This window comes from Ambystoma mexicanum, chromosome 4p (genome assembly GCF_040938575.1).
Source record: "Ambystoma mexicanum isolate Mex_15411 chromosome 4p, UKY_AmexF1_1, whole genome shotgun sequence".
Lineage (NCBI taxonomy): Eukaryota > Metazoa > Chordata > Amphibia > Caudata > Ambystomatidae > Ambystoma > Ambystoma mexicanum.
In genome coordinates, this window is record NC_090927.1 from 1,174,063,451 (window position 1) to 1,174,081,136 (window position 17,686).

The window sequence follows — 17,686 nt, forward strand, 5'->3', positions numbered from 1 at the left end:
AGCTGTCAGGAACGGGGATACTAACATTTCGAAACACACAGCCACATCTGCCAATCTGTAGCCATCACAGATAATGAAAGGCAAGCGTGCATATCTGACCCGAACATCCCCCCTCACTTCCCTGATCGTCCCTTATCAAAAGCTGCAAGAGTTGCTTGATCTGCTCCATACACAACTGGCCAATACTTAATTTGTTTAACAAGTAGGTGCCAATTTTCAGTTCTGCTTTAATATTTTGGGCCTACAAGATACTAAACTTGTGTAAAAACAATCAAAGCAATAATAAAAAAAGACCAATTAATAATTTACTTTTTATTGAATCAATATTTATACATTACATTTCAGCAAAATTGAAAAAATCACCATGATTTAATTTAAATAAAAATTAAATCAAAAGTACCAGTGAGTCCAGAAAAACCTGTGAAAATTTACAAAAAGGCCAACTTTATAAAAAAAAAAAATCAGAACAAACAGGTTCTTGTATCAAACCAACATTTCCCATCAGGTAATTCAGAAAACATTTAAAAGAGAGGAGCAGTTTACTATGGGAAGTTGCGATAATCCTATGGCAATAACGGGAATATTGAAAATGAATGCATATGGTAAAGTATGATGCAATATAAATGTCCAGTTTTGGCCAATTTCTCCATGCATTGAGACGCATATTTATCCATGGACAATGTGCAAATTATAATGTGATGAATTATGATCATGGCAACAAAGGAATACAAGAAGATAAATGAGCACAGGCAGCATTCTTAGTATTTTTTAAAGCTGACCTACACATATGTGACTTTGGACATATCTGCAACATCCGATCTTTCAACAAGTCGATAAAAGCGTGTGTGTGTACTGGATCAGTTTACCTCATTCTGGCACTGTATGTATGCATAGATCCTTTTACTGCGTACATATATATGCAATACATTTTTAAAACCCTCTCACTAGCACCAAAGGCATCATGCAATGAATACTGAGAACTGTTTGGGAAAGAAAACTACGCATCACATAAGTCATTTTTAAAGTAAGAACAGTCTATTTAGAAAATAAACAGACCATCTCCTAATTTACATTTGGTAGTTCACAAACGCAAGCCATGCTGTCAAATTAACAGATAAATAACACTTTTCAAATTAATAATTGGCTATGTAGCAAAATAATACCCTGCCGGCAGGAAGAAATTGTTGCCATCATTTAGCAACCCTGAGTAGTAATTTAGATCAATAAATAGGAGAAAATCATTTAAACTTCTCGAAGTCAAAACCAAACCCCCATTAAGTGACAAAGCATAGTTTTAGTAGTAATGTGTACATTTGATACCAAGTAAAAAAGGAGTGTGTTCATCCATTGCATCATACAACGGATGTAGCCAGAGGCCAAGTTCACTGTCGAGTAATTAACATGCAATTCTGAAACTAAATGACAAATGTTAGTTCAAAACTTCAGGGTGTTGTGATCATCTTTACAGGTTAAGATCTAATTCGAAGGGTGACACATGATCAAAGTTCATGTGACCCTTCCTAATATTTAAAAGATGGTGCAAACTTTGGTTGTTGGCTTCCTCTTGTGAAGGCAGCAGCTTGATGATGTTGAGTAAAATGTTCTGCCTCAAATCGTACATGCAATGATATTGCAGAGGTGCCTTACGCTTCAATAAATCACTTATCCATTTTTAAGAGCAGAGACTTTGGTCAAATCTTCAGGTGGTGTGGATTCTGATCTGCTGTGTTTTTAAATTCACAATGGCTAAAACGAATTCACCTAACATTAAATGAGTGAGCTTGCCAAAGAAGATATCCGTAACCTTAGCCGAATAATTAACAGACCGATAAAGTATGTTTTGAGGAGCTTGACCGTCTTCCAAATGACCAAATAAGTCTACATTTTCCAAAGAAAATAGTTTTTCATAATCTTTTTCTAAAAAAAAAGTGTTTGCTTCTAAAATGATCAGGCAGTTGTCAAAGAATGTAGTTTTCAGGGATATACTGTGGTGACCCATTCCACAATCATCTCAATTTCTCTATAGCAAGGTCAGAAAGAACTCAAACTATATACTATTGCTTCATAGAAGAAGCCATAGCATTGTAAAGGTATATCAGACTCGTAATGAAAAGAAACCTTGAAAGATCCTAACAAGGATGGGCTCAAGGCCATTGATTGTGTTGACAAGTTGTGCTATTCTCAAGAATTGAAGGAACCACAACCAAAATGGAAAGTCTACAGATTTCTCTCACCCATACACAATGAAATGCTCCAAAGCTCATTGCTTGTAGGAAAATATGAGGAGCTAGGTAGTTGAATATCTTTGGAGCAAGCTTGGGAGGTCATTAAAACAGACTTGGACAGACGGGAGCAACAGGACGTGGGCATAAGGAATACATGTTTCTAGTGACCCACTCAATTTAAAAGACACCGGAGATGGAATGAAAGCGCACTTTATTGGCAATGACTGTCATCCAACAAGCCCATGAGCACTGAAGTTCCCAAAATAGTATGTACATTTCCCTGGGACTCCACTAAAGAAATATGATACTGACTGACAAACCAGCGAATTAGAGAAACAAAAAAGCAGCAGAATACATTTGTTTTGTTGTGTAGGCACCAAGGTGGCACGTGTCTACTGACAATGCACTCAATGCCACAAGGCTGTGCAGTTGATCAGTGGTATAGCTAGAACATGGGAGTTACAGTATTTCCTCTTTGTGGACTAGCGAACGTAGGGAAGAGCAGACATGGTGGTTTGGCAGGGCTGCGGCAGCTACATGAGAGGAGATTTTGACTAAAGCACATTAAATGGCAAAGGGACTTTTTCTTCATTAAGTAAATATGGATTGTAGATTAAAAAAGCAATTAGCAAAATGAAGACAGATTATTTAGGAGATAGAAAGGGGATGGATTGTTAAGAGAAGTGGGGATGTCTTCACATTGTAGCCTGAGACTGCATGTTGTCCTTTTCCTGAATAATTAAGAGCGCCGCACTGGGGCTGTGCTCTTCCTGTCTGCTGATAAACAGGACAACTGCAAAATTAAGACCTTTGCAACTTGCCCATAACTGCTAATACTACAAAAAGCGTACACTTTGAGATTGATAGCCTTAGAACAAAGCATCAAATGACCTCCCAACCCCAGTCCTGTTGAAAATTGGACCTGCAAATAAAGCTCCAAATGATGTGCAGACCCATTATATGCATGTCAGCATGCAAATCCTAGTACTGGCATCGCAGGGGTGGAGAATGAAGTTGACTAAATGGATATAGGAGTGGACCAAATAGTCAAAAAAAGCACTATGCAGGAGGAGAGCAAGCTCAGTTACAACTATAAATCACGTGTCCATTGGGAAATTTGAGGATTTGAAAAAATGATAAGTGCAGGAGAATCTCCATTATTGAAGAGGATGAAGGGACAACTTAACACCAATGAAGAAACTCAGTGCTGCAATCGTTGAAGATGCATGCCAAGGGATGTGACAAGCCTACTTTGCAATAATTATATCAGTACATTTAGTGGAGTACCACTTCTAAAAGTCAACATATTTCTGAAATAAGTGGAACATATCACAATTCCTTTCCTTTAGACTGAAATCGCATGACATCAAAATCCTTATTCCTGCTCTGTTGCACCATGATCTTTTATATAATGTTTTCAACAAACACTTTTAAAAATAGCAGGGTTCACAACTACTAACCCATTTGTTGAAATTAAAGCAATGCATTTTCTCATGCATCATTGCCGCCTGTCTCCTCCCGGTGCAGAATTTGGCAATGAAAAGGTTATTCATTGAGGTTTAAAGAGAGAGTCCGCATTTACCTTTGTTCACCTGGAGTATCATCAAGATAAGGTAGACTGCTAGTAAAAGTTACCCAAGTAGAATTGGCCTCTTCCCTCCTCGGAGGAGTTAACAGAGAATGCATGTGCTGTAGCAGGCTGAGAAAAGAACTTCATGAAAAGCTACAGAACTGAAGCTGCTCACTGAAGCAGTCCTCATGTCTGAATGCAGGATGGATGTGGCAGAGCTGAAAATCGTACTGGAGAAGAAAATTAAACATATCTACATGTAGAGAGGTGCAAACTTGAGAGATTAACATCTCCTGGATGAAGGAAAATTGTGCAGTATAAAAATCAACAGAAAGTCTTAAAAATGACTTCGAAAAGAAAATCTAGCAGTACCATTACGTTAATAAGGACCGACCCAAAAGAGAAACATAACCCTTGCTCAAGGACTACTTGCTGCATTAATGGAGAGAAACCCACATGTCCACATTATTTATACATATTTTAGGAACACATACCAATTCTCAGAATGAGCATAGAAGGCCAACAATGCTGCTGTAGTTTAGAGCAGGGTAGACAGGGAGAAGATTCCTGCAAAAGTCAAAAGTCATTTGTCCGCATTTAAGCCAGTCAACTATTCATAAGAGGAAAGCCCTCAGACCTGTGAACAAGTTATTCCAACATGTAGGTACAGGAACATTCTTACAGCAAAATCCAGGTATATTATTAGAGGGTAAAAACAAATTTCGTAGATATGATGGAAAAAAATGGGAGATTTTAGCTAATTTTGGCTATATGAGAATTACATAAAGCTGAACATTTCGATTAAGTCTCCCATTCAGTGCCATTACATGAACACGGGGAGCGGGGGTGTCCCCTGACCCCGAAAAATAAAGTTGTTTAAACAAAAAAAGAAAAAAGAAAAAAAAAAGGACCCTGCAGCGCCGGTTCCAGATCACGAAAGTGAAATGAACAGGCGCTGCAGGGACAAAGCGAGTCGGCGGGACATAGTGAAGTTTGCCACCGAAAGGTAAAGGGGGTTCGGGGTGGGAGGCGGCTATCTGAAATGGCCACGGGAGGAAAAACGAATTTATGAAAAAATAACATTCCGTTTTTTCTCCCTCGGTCAATTCAGATTTGAACAATTCATGGTAATCTCTAAATACCAGAGTTCTATGTGCACTCTGGACTAGAGAGGCATCAAAGAGAATTGTGTGGGATTTGTGTTGCGATGGATGTATTCTGTTTCGCTCTTATTAGGAGTTGATCCTCACACAAAGTTGTTCTGGGTGAAAATTTGACCCTAGTCGAAGTCTGTAAATGTTGATGAAAAGCTTTGTAAATATTCTGCTGCTCAACAAAATGAGCTAATCAGCTCAGGGACTGAAAGCCGATGACTGCCTTTTTAGAGATTACTTCTTATGTATATGCGATTAATTAAAAAGAAAGAAACAATATTCTTAAAAATGAAATAAAAAAAGAAGACTGCCGAAACAAGTGAAAACTGGCTGAGGATATATTTGGAATGGTATCAAATCATAAAGAACAGGGTTCTGACAGGTCTTTGCAAATGTGACCACGTCCCTCGTGATTTTTGACACATGCTTTAATCTACACCGCTAAATTGCACTCGACTCCAACTGTACTTGAACTTGACCTTTTCTGCTTGATACTCTGCTGTGGAAGTCCTGGTACCAGACATTTTCACGCATCCCTTCCCAAAGGTGGGGTAGGGTAACATGATTTCAATGCAACATGTGGCTATGCCCCATTAACATGGTAACAAAATGTATCTATTTCTACAACAGATAACATCATTTAAACCCAAATGATCTGGAAACAGATGTGAGTAATTTACATGCTAAAATTCAGGGATCACTCACATTTTTCACACAAAATAAAAAACAAAAGAATAATCACTGGCTGCTAACGGTATCATTATGATGCAGAACATTCCAAACTGATGACTCAGCAGTGCATTGGCATATAATTGTAAACAACCAGGACCTAGTACCCTATCTTTGTTGGTCTCCCCTTAAAAAAGTTTTCTTGGTAAAGGCAAAATCTTAGAAGCATCATTTTGAAGTCTTTGCATTTGGATGGAAGGGCATGGATTACCCAACCATTTTCGTTTAGAGCCAGGCACAAGAAAGGTCTGCATAGGTTAAACTCTGAGCATATCCTCATCGCTATCATCATGAAAAGATTCTGTGTGACGAGAGTTCTGGGCCTTGATCGATTCGGTCTTGGATTTTACATTCCTTCCCTTCCCTCCATTAATCAAACCAATGGTATCCTCATCTCTTCCACCCAATGAGTTGTGAGGTTGGTTTTTACTCCTGTTGGGACCCTCCTGTTGCTTTCCCCGGGTGGTGTGAATTCTGACTTCAGGTATGGTTAGAACTTCATCCTCACTATCCTGATCATCCACGCTTAGGGATGTGAAGGCCGGAGACCTGACAGATTTGGAGGTGACGTGACCATTTTCTATAGTGTCTTTTGCTGGCCTCAAACTGGAGGCTGTAATCTCTTCCATGAGCCAGTCAGTTTCGTTTTCATCAGTTTCTTCATCAGTATTCACCTATAGGGCACAAACACAAACAAAGGGGAGTACAACAATTAATTGGAACCCACTACCAACCAAATAAGTTGCAATGTGCAACAAGGTTTCACAATACTTGAAGTACATTGCTGCTCAAAAATAATGATGGGCTAGACTCCTCCCTTCGATATTAAATCATTCTGATTAAAGGCTCTGTACATTTCAAAATTATTTTAAAAAAATGGTTGCAGGAAAAAACACGTTTTAATTGCATTTTCAGCCATATTCTTCGCTGTCCAAATGGTAGACATATTTAAGAATCACAGAGGTTCTGGAATGGATCGTCAAACAGCTTGAAAGAAGCAGTGGGAAACGCAGTTTCACATACATTCTTTCTGATGGGTAAGGGTTAGCACTCTTGGGTGGAGCCATCGGACTCAAAAAGAACCCCCACGTCCCATATGTATTAAATGATTGCGAGCACACTTTATCAACTGTTTGATAGCAGTAATCAACTAATTTGGTTGCGACAAATCATGGGCACTTGTAAACGTGTGAAAACTGTTCATACATATGTAAAAAGGCAATTCAAAGAGGGGTACTGATCGGTAACACTGAATAAGGTTTAAGTTACTTACCTGTAACTCTTCTTATCCAGCATGGGTCTTGCATGGATTCACATGCTCATGAATATTCCCAGTCAGGCTGGGAATCCTCGGTAAAAAGAAAGCACTGTCACCTTAGACTGAAAACCACTAGTATCCTCTATATCCAATCGTTGTCTTTTGGGTCATACTGTCCCCAGCCAATCGCAGTCGTCCTCCTAAACTCCACCGCTGGTGGCCATCTTGGTCGATCACGTAAAATGGTAGCACGAACCAAGAAGAGCCAGAGGGGAAGGAGGGAGGATTCGCATGTGAATCTATGCAAGACCCATGCTGGAGAACAATAGTTATAGGTAAGTAACTTAAACCTTCTCCAGCATGGGGTCTTGTATGAATTCACATGCTCATGAATACAATTACACAGCAGTACATATACACAACCACAGGCGGTGGCAAGGCTCAACAGAAGCGGACCTCCATGTAGCAGCCCTGCAGATGTCGAGCAGGGAAACACCAGGCAGAAATGCCATTGCTGCTGCAATAGTTCTGGTGGAGTGGGCTTTCAGCCGGCCTGGAAGAGGTCTGTTGGCCAGACGATGACAGTGCATGATACAGTCGGAGAGCCACTTGGATATGAAAGCCTTAGACAGGGCCTTCCCGTGCCCGACAGGTCCAAAACTGACGAAAAGCTGAGACATGTTCCGAAAATCCTTTGTGCGTGCCACATCAAACTTCAAGGCAGGAACTGTGTCCAGTGAATGCATGCCCTTTCAGCAGGCGTAAAATGGTTTGGAAAGAAAACTGGCAGAACCAACGGCTTGTTGAGATGAAAGTCTGAAGGCACCTTTGGCATGAAGGTGGGATGAGTTCACAGCACCACCTTTGTAGCATGGAAAGTCAAGTATGGCTACTTGCAGGGGAGGGCCTGGATCTCCCTGACTCGCCTGGCCGAGGCGAAGGCCACCAAGAAAGTGTCTTCCAAGAGAAACATCCTAGGGGCCTGATTATCGGTTCAAATGGAGGCCCCATGAGCTTGGTTAAAACTATGTTGAACTCCCAAGCTGGGGCAGGAGCTTTCACCGGCGGAATAGTCCTCTAGAGGCTGTTGGGGAACTCCTTGATAAGCCTGTGCGACGACAGGGAGAGCTTGCCCGGACCCCAGGTGTACTGTGATATGGCAGCGATTTGAACCTTGATGGAGGCGTGAGCTAGCCCAGCTTTGGCCAGCGAAAGCAGATAAGGGAGGAGCTGCAGCACCATTACCCAGAGAGGCGCATTCTTCAGAGTCCTGTACCACACTGTGAAGTGCTTCCATTTATGATTGTAGCAAGACAACATAGAGGAAGCTATGGCCTTGGCCAGGATATTCTTGCACTCCAGCCGCAGGGAATAGTGCCAAAAACTCTAGGCCGGCTGTAGGCAGGCTGTGAGGCTCAGCAAAGCTGGGTAGTGGTGCAGTATTTTTCAGTTTTCTCTGGAGAGAAGGTCAGAAAGTGGAGGCAGTCCGATGGCCGGAGCCACAGACAGATGGAGAAGGTCCGTGTACCAAGTCTGCTGCGGCTTCGCCGGCATGATGAGGATCGTCCTGCAATGACAGCATCTGAGTGTGTTGATCACACATAACAGGAGCGGAATAGGAGGGAAGGCAACAGGAAGAGGCCGTCCCACAGGAATAAGAAGGCATTCCCCCAGACTCCTCGGCTGAGGATATCTGCTTGCAAACGCCCACATTTGCGCCGCAAAGAGGTTGATCTGGAGAAGACACCACCTGCTGAAGAGATAAGACAACTGCGCTTGTTGAAGTTCCCACTCGTGGCAAGACCGTAGTTCCCTGCTGAGCAAGTATGCAATGGTGTTCTTGGTGCCTGCCAGGTGAAAGGGGACGAGGAACATGTCCTGAAGAATGGCCCAGCGCCACAAGGACTGGACTCCCAGGGAGAGAGTAGAGAGCGCGTCCTGTCCTGCTTCTGGACATGTTGGTGGTGTTGTCCATGAAGATCTGCACCACCTTCCCCTGTAGCTCGATGTTTATGTACAAGCCCTTCTCCTCTGTAAGCCAAAGGCCTCTGGCATGAGACTGTCCTGTGTGGGCTCTCCAACTCTCTCAGGAGGCGTCCGTGTCCAGGTACGGGGAGGAAAGGAGGGCGGTTCTGAAAGGGAACTCCCTGAGTAAGATGTGGACGCACCACCCACCACTGAAGAGTCTACAGGAATGCCCGATTGAGGGCGATCTGGACTGTCTAAGTGCCCGTGACCTGCTGCCACCAGGCATCTGGGAATTCCTGGAGAGGCCACATGTGGAGCCAAAAGGGGACCAGTTGGATGCAGATGGACATCATGCCCAACAGGGATAGGAGCTAGTGTACCCGTTGGAGGACCTGGACACTCTTCCCTGTGGGGAACGAAAGGGATGGTACTTGGAGTCTTCATAAGGACCAATCCCTCCTCCCAAATGTCATCCAACAACAGAACCGACACAAAGGTCTTCCTTGAGGACTCACGCCTTTGAAAAAGGAAACCCTCCTCCTTCTCCGACACCAGACTGATGAGTGTGGACACCTTCGAGATGATGGCGTGTAAGGAGCCAATCTCATCTGGGGGCAAAGCCCGGGTGGGCTTGTCAGTATCCGGAGCTTCCCCATCAGCAGGAACATAATCTTCAAACTCATCAGTATGAATAGCCATGGTATCTGTGTCAGTGCCCGTGTCTGTGCACACTGGCTCCCCTTCCACTGGAGTCAACGGCCCAGATCCAGGTACAACAGGCACCCTCCGAGGCGGCATCGGCTGAAACTTTTGTCTCGGAGGATTTCTGGTTGGTGGTCAGGAAGGACTTCAGACCAGACCCGGCAGAGGAGCAGCAGGTAGCCTCTACTGAATTTCCGCCACTAAACTGTGCCGAGTGGTGAGGATGTCCAGTGACATGTCCCTTGGTGCTGGGAGGGGTGCAAATGGTGCAGCCGGGCCAGGATTCGGGCTGAATCCCCTTGGAGGGTGAAATGGCTGGTATGGCTCATGACTCGGAGATTCCTCCAGGGACAGGGTTCCTGGCCCCTTCATGGACTGAGTAGAAGGTCATCTTCCGAACTGGAGTAAATGAGGAGATTTTTGCTTAGACCACACGGGGGCTAGGCAGGCAGTCTGGCTCAGGCAGCAACTTCCTCACCCTACCAAAGTCCTCTGGGAAGGAGGCGATGATGGGGATCTGAACAATGGGAGCAGCCGACAACATGGTCAGTATTGCTGATAGAGGAATCTGAGGCAAAGAGACCCCCGGAGTCATCATTGCTGTGGACGTTGAAATGACGGTTGCTGCAAACTTTTTGTCGATGGAGGAGCTTGTTTTTCGTGTACGGGGTAGTTGACGAAGGAACAGCTGACGAAGCAATCATTGACTGTGCTCATTGACAAAGAGGCCATCAACATGGTGGTAGTCCTGGTAGACAAAGTCATTGATGGGGCTTTGAACGAAGAAGTCGCTGACGGGCCTCCCACAGGTCTGTCCTTCGGCGACTTGTCCTTCGAAGAAGACTTGTGTTTTAGAGGGAGTTAGGGACTTCCTTGCAGACAGCGCTAACCACCAGCCGGCAGGCTAACCATCTACAGAGCAGGCATTGGGAAGCACCCTCTTCCTGAACTTGATCCCGCAGCTGCAGCAACCTTCGAGGAAGCAGATGGAGCGTGGTGCTTTTCCTTCTTTGTGATCCCCTTGGAAGGAGCATCCTCAAAGGACGTCAACCTCTTCTTCTCAGAGGGAGCAGGCTTATGGCGGTCCTGGATGAGGCATGACTGTGCCTGGTGGCCACGTCAGAGGCCTTCCCCTGGCTGATCAAAGTTGCTAACCTACGGTAGCAATCCTGCTTGTTCTTCAACGAGAAGCCATAACAAATCTCGCATCCGTCAACATCGTGGTCTGGATGAAGGTCCAGATGAAGTAAATAAAGGCACTTCAGGTGCCGGTCCTCGAAGTAGATGCTCTTCAGGCCACAGGATTTGCAGGCCCTGAAGAAACTCCTCTTTGCCGCATCGGACATGGTCAAGCTGAGATGTAGGCTGAAGCCTGGCTCCTCAAAGTCAGAGAGAAAATATCCAACAATGGTACACAATCTTTGCCGACAACGGGTCCTCGCTGCCAGTAGGCACCGCGTGGCAGTAGTTGACGAAGAAAGGGGGGAGGGGAAACTATCGAAACTGTGAAAAAACTGCAACAAATCCACACATTTCGAGGAGCGAAGCACAAAGACTTCTAATACCAGAAACATGCAGTAAACATCTGATGATAATCACAAGGGGTGGATTTTAGGAGGACAAGTGTCGCTGGCTGGGGGCAGTATGACCCAAAGGACAATGATTGGATATAGAGGAGACAAGCAATTTTCAGTCTAAAGCAAAACTGCTTTTTTTTTCTTTTTCTTTTTTTATTGACAGAGGATTCCCAGCCTGACGACGGGGAATATTCATGAGAATGTGAATCCATGCAAGAGCCCATGCTGGAGAACTGGATGTGGCAATCTTTTATAGATTTGCATGTGCGTAATACTCCAGATGTCTGGCTGGAGAATTCTAAAGCACTTAATTGCATTTTCTCTGATATTTTGTTGGCTCTTGGCTTTGTTTGGAAGATGTGCATAATATGAACCCAGTAATGTCAAGAGAACAACTTCAATACACCCAAAAGAAATGAACTTCTTAGAGGAGGAGGAGTAGGTCAAATGTGAGTGTACCGATATGTCCACTTAGGAATACCTTTTTCTCCTTCAGGGAATTCTCATGCTCCCTTATAGGTGCACACTGTGATAGACATATAAGAAAGGATGCAGTGAGTGGGGTTTCTTGAGGCAGCCAAATGTACTTGGAACGCTTGTGAGGCATCATTCACAAATATATTCTTTGAAAAGGTATAACCGGATGTCATTCTTGCACATTACGGAATACGGCCTAACAGTGCTGCAGTGGCAGTCTTGCCTCTCTTCCAACGAGATACGAGACAAACCCCTGTGGGAGAGCAGTACCAGTGACATAATACTGGCACAATAAAAAACATTCCAATTGAGAGTCCCAAGAATGGGGAACAGTGGGGTGAGATGAAGGAACATGATTTCATGCCACGGCAGTGTCCACTACTCCCCTGCCAGCCCTTACCCTCAGTACTTTGCTGGCCTCCCACTTCTTAACCAAAGCTCAGCACATCTTGTCTCCACTCTCCTCTACTCCCCTTCCTCCTCCCTCCCCAGCTCTCAGGGCTTCCTTGACCGCCCCCCTCTCACCTCCCCTCCTACTCTCCTCTTTCTCGCCCATAGCATGGGATGAGGTATCTAGATAAGTCCTCTCTAGGAAAGTCTCCTCCAAACAGGTGCTCCCATGCTCCTTCAGAACCATCGAGAACAACATTTCCTCCCTTGCGCCAGCCTTGGTCGATTTCTGTTATCGCTCCTTTGCCACTGGTTCTTTCCCGCTACCCCTCAAGCACTCCCTTGTACATTCTCTCCTCAAAAAGCTGTCTGCCAACTCCTCCTGCCCACCTAACTACTGCCCAATAACCAATACCCCCTTACTGGGCCAACTCCTGGAGAAACTGGTCATCTCCCAACTGCTCCAACACACTGAATCTGTTGGTTGTCTCCACGACCACCAGTCTGGCTTCGGAGCTGACAGAAGCACGGAAACTGCTCTACTGAACTCCCAAGCAGACTTGCTCTCAAATCTCGATTCCAACTCTCCATGCGTTCTTATCCTTCTGGATCATTCCTCTGCCTTCGACACAGTCAATAATGCCACCCTGAAAAATAGACTACCCAACACCCTTAGCATCACAGGCCTGGCACTGGATTGGGCGACCTCATTGCTCCCCGACCGACCTTCCCAGGTTCAGCGGGGTCCCTTTCTCTCCCCTATCAAACTCTCCACCCGGGGCGTTGCTGAAGGCTCTATCCTCTTGCCGTGGCTCTTCAACATCTACCTTGCCCTTCTGGCCTATCTCATCTCCTCCTTCTCTCCTCACTTCCAGTGTTACAGAGATGGCAAGCAGCTCTCCTTCAAGCTTCCTCTTCTCTCCTCCCTGACTGTCTGACTGCTATTCAGGCATGGTGTGCTGTCAATGATCTCTGCCTTAATGCCAGTAAGATTGAGATCCTTCTGATTGGGGCCGCAGCACCCTCCTTCCCACCTACCCTCTGGCCGCCCTCTTTGGGTCCCCTCCCCTCACTCTCTTGTGAGGTAAAAAAAACTTGCCGTCATCTTTGACTCCTCTCTCTCCTCACATCGCGGACCTTGCCAAGAAGGCCCACTATCAGCTGCACCTCCTCAAAGGCATTCTTCCTTTCCTCACCTTCCCTCAGAAACTCAATTTCTCCAGAGCTCTGGTCGTCTCTAGGCTGGACTAGTACAACAGCCTCCTCAACTTTCCTTTATCCTTCCATCACCCCTTCAACTAATACAGAATAGGACTGCAAGATTTATCCTTGGCCTCAAGCCCAGATACTGCATCTCTCCAGCCCTAAAATCTCCCCAGTGGCTCCCGGTTGCTGCTAGGATCAAGTTCAAGACCCATTGCATCATCCACAAGGCTTTCCGGGGGCCTGTAACACAGCTACATCCAACTCCCCCTAAATACCTCCCTGCTAGAACCCTTCAGTTTTCTAGTTCCAACTCTCTGCAGATCAGACGTTTCTCTGAGCAAAGAGTGGGGTGCGGTGTAGATATCTCTCCTCGAAAGGAGCCTCCCCCCCTCTGGAATGGTCTCCCTGCCCCTCTCAGGCTTTAGCCCTATCTCTGTAATTTATGGAAGCTTCTCAAGACCCTCCTTTTCTCTTCTTCCTTCCCTCTCCCCCTCCCCTGCTAACTCCCCTCATCTGCCACAATGACTAGCTGCCTGGTTCCCTCTGAGTTTTACAGAGCACCAGTCCCCCCCACCTCGCACTTAGCATGTGGACCCTCACCCCCTGCACCTCATGCAATCCCCTGGCACTTGCCCTCCGGCTCTCCCCTCAGCACTCGCCTAGCCCCTGTAGTCGTCCTCCCACCTCCTCTACCCCCCTTTTCACTTGCACTCTCTCTGCTTTACTCTTTACCTCCCTTCCCACCCTAGCACCTCGCATTTTGCGCACACCGGCACTCCGCTCCCCCCTCTCTCTTCCTGTTACTGCACTTACATCATCTGAATGTCACAAGGCCTAGTAGGACCGTTCTTGTGATCTTTCTCCCTTGTACCTCCCCACTTTTTTGTCTTCTGGCGCCTTCAAACACCATTTGTTGTATAGGCGCCTTACACATATCCAATGAAAAAATAGGGAATTTCCAGTGTCTATCCTAAATCCATTAATTTCTAGAACGTAAAAGCAACTACAAAGAGGACCAGATTAGCTAGCGGTGGAATGATAGCTCCGCTACAAATATCCTCTCCTCAGACCGCACATTAACACTCATGAGCCCTTTATCTTCTTCACCAATTCGGCAGTATCAGGGAAGCCACTTGCACATCAAGGCCCTTCACAGGAAAGTATGGGTTTGGAGGTGGAAGAGAGAAAAATAATGAAAGGGGCCGATAGTGCCAATCAGAAAAATAGAAAAAAGACCGAACTAGAATGAAGCAATTAAAATTAACAAGAGTTAAAAATGGGTTGCACAGGTAACAGAATGAAAACAGTGCTGTGTTGTAATATTGAGACACCTCAGCCCACGCCCCCGGCCCCTTTTTAACACCAACAACCAGTGTATAATAGTGAGCAAAAGGTGCTATCAATAAGTAAGGAGGAGTAATTACTTACCATAATGTTTTTTCTATGGATTCTTCTCCTGCAGATACCACATCAGATAGATATCAATTCCAGCATCAGCTGCTCGGAAATATTTCCAACAGGGGGCGTTAGTGCATCTCGACTCGACCGTCGATCCCTCTTGACTCAATGCGTTGATCGTCAACTCCGGACAAGATGTCAGTTGTCGTGCTTATACCGCGTCACTACGCCCCTTTACCTGAGTTCCCACCTTCCCCCCTCCACCTCCTACATCCTCCCCCCAAACTCAGCTGTTGCATAGGAAGATTCGAACGATTTGGCTAAAGCAGCCACAACTCATACAAACAAGTGAAACCTAACAAGGTGATAAATATATTTTTTAAATATAGTGAGGAACGGAACCGCAAGGGATGCAGAAAAACACAAATAGGTTCTACGGCAGCCCTTCAAAAGAGCTCACCTTCTCCCAATCGAGATGGCAGTCATCAACTGCAGGCACTTCATAGCAGGCTGGGCGGGAGGGTGATGAGAAGCCTGCGGGAGAAGAATCCATAGAAAGAACATCACAGTAAGTCATTTCTCCTTCAATGGATTGCTTTTCTCCCGCAGATTCCTCAAAAGATAGACTCCCAAGGCAGTACATGTGAAGGAGGTGGGATGAAAGTCCTCATACTAGAAAGCCTTGTAACACCGTCCTCCCAAAGCGAGTGTCGGCTCCACTGGCAACATCCAGGAAGTAGTGTTTGTTGAAGGTATGCAGTGAGGAACAGGTTGCTGCTCGGCAGATGTTCCTCACTGGCACCCGCCACTCAGGGTCCTAGCTGAGTGGGCCCTGATGCCCTGAGGCAATTCCTTTGATGCATTGAGGTAGCATTCTGAAACGCAGTGTATGATCCACCTACAGATGGATTGCTTGGTGACAGCCAAACCCTTTCCTGCCAACGAGGAGGGCACCAACAGTTGGTCAGTTTTCCTGAAATCTGCTGTTCTTGCAACATAAAAGCTAAGGAATCTCTTTGCGTCCAGCCTATGTAACCACTACTCTTCCTTCGAGGGATGCAGAGGGTAGAAAACCGGCAGGTCAACAGCCTAGGAGAGATGGAACGTCCGAGGCCACCTTGGGTAAAAACCCTAGTCATACTTTAAGAGAAGCTTTCTCTCTGAAAAAACTGATTATGGTGGATTACACAACAGTGCCTGCAGTTCACTGATCCATCTCACCAACGTAATAGCCACCAAAAAAGCAGTCTTCAAAGTAAGCAGGTGAAGGGAGCAAGGAATTATAAGTTACACACCGTACTGACTAACATATTCCCCATTCCTCCATACTGTATGGGCGTCCCTTGCTAGGGACAGGAAACAGAACCTTTTTCACCAGACAAAATTTTCTTCCCCTTTAAATGTAGATGCGTGTAGGGGTGCGGCCCAGGGAGCAGGCGCTCCCCTGACTCCGCCCCCCCGGAGCTACTCCTCAGTCCCCTTTGACGCGTCGACATTATTACAATAGCCTAATTACACAGTTGTTACGGGGGAGGATAGTGGGACGGCTGGAGGAACAGGGACTATGGACTAGGAGTACACGTTAGTCATTACGGTGAGTAGAACAAGTTACTTACCAACTGGTAACGTTCTTTCGACTGGATGTTCCTCCCACGTATTCCTCATCTTTGATAGAATCCCTAAGCAGTGAAAATTTGGAGGAGGGAGTACCAATTAACCCTAATCATGGACCGTATGAAGAATGGCTTTAGCAAAAAGACCTTATGGATGGGGTTGAATCGAAACAATGGTTCACAAATGTATGCATAGACGACCAGGTGGCCGCTGCACAGATATCCTGCATCAGGACACCCCTTTGAAGAGCTGTCGAAGTTGCCATGACCCTAGTGGAAAGAGCTCTTAGCCCATCTGGATGTTCTTTGCCTGCCAGTTTGTAACATTCTCCGATTGCCAAAATTATCCATCTGGATAAGGTTTGTTTTATTAATGCCAGGCCCGATTTGTGGCTGCTATATCCAATAAAAAGTGGGTCACTTTGTCGAAACTTTGCAAGTCTAGAAATATAAACACTGAGAGCTCTTTTTGGGTCCAGCCTGTAAAGTCTTTCTTCCTCCTTACCTGCAAGAGGGGGAGGATAGAAAGATGGCAAAGTAATTTCTTTTTTAGACAAATGAAAGTCAGAGAGGTAGGAATGAAGGTTTGACTTTAAGTATTACTTTATCTTTATGGAAAATGGTGTGAGGAGGCTTACAAGACAGAGCCTGTAACTCATTCACCCTGCGGGCTGATGTGATAGCCACTAGTAGGACTGTTTTCAATGTGAGGAGCCTTAGAGGACAAAGGCTCGAACTGAATGCAAGTAAGGAATTTTAATACTAAATTTAGATCCTAAACAGAGAATTGAAACGGGATTGTTGGGTACACATTAGAGACACCCTTCAAAAATTGTACAATAAATGGTATCTGGAAATAAGACACTTATTCAGAGGCGCACTTAAAGATCGAAAGCGCTGCTAGGCATCCTTTTATTGTTCCAATTTGAAGCCCCAGATTGGCTAAATGTAACAGGAAAGAAAGCACCATAGGTGTGCCACGTAGGAATGGATCCACATTCTTATCCTTGCACAAGTTACTCAACTTATTCCAACGACACCGGTACATGGATTTTGTTGCTGGCCTTCTGGCCGAAAGCAAAATCTCTATTACGTCATCCAGGAGGTGCCAATCCTTATATCTCAGCCTCTCAGAAACCATGCTTGAAGGCTGAGTGTCTTGACCTCTGGATGGAGAACCCAACCTTCCTCTTGCGAGAGAAGAATCTTTCTTTGTGGAAGATGTATTGGAGGGCAGATGGATATGTCCAGAAGGTCGGAGTACCACTTCCTCCTGGCACAATCTGGAGCAATTAGGATCATGGTTTTCCTGAATTTTCTTAACCTCCTGATTACGTGAGGAATCACGGGGACTGGAGGAAACGCGTACATGAGTGGAAATTCCCAGTGCACTACGAACGCGTCCCCTAGAGCTCCTCT

At 45.3% G+C, this 17,686-nt stretch overlaps 1 protein-coding gene across 1 annotated transcript in view; it reads right to left on the reverse strand.

Moving 5' to 3' along the window:
* Positions 1 to 297: 297 nt before the first annotated feature.
* IGF2R (insulin like growth factor 2 receptor) overlaps positions 298 to 17,686 on the reverse strand; it is a 2,762,372-nt gene continuing 2,744,983 nt past the window's right edge. The window contains 1 exon segment of the mRNA XM_069606818.1: positions 298 to 6,352. Within this exon segment, the coding sequence (XP_069462919.1) occupies positions 5,936 to 6,352 (417 nt within the window). The 3' untranslated portion in view covers positions 298 to 5,935.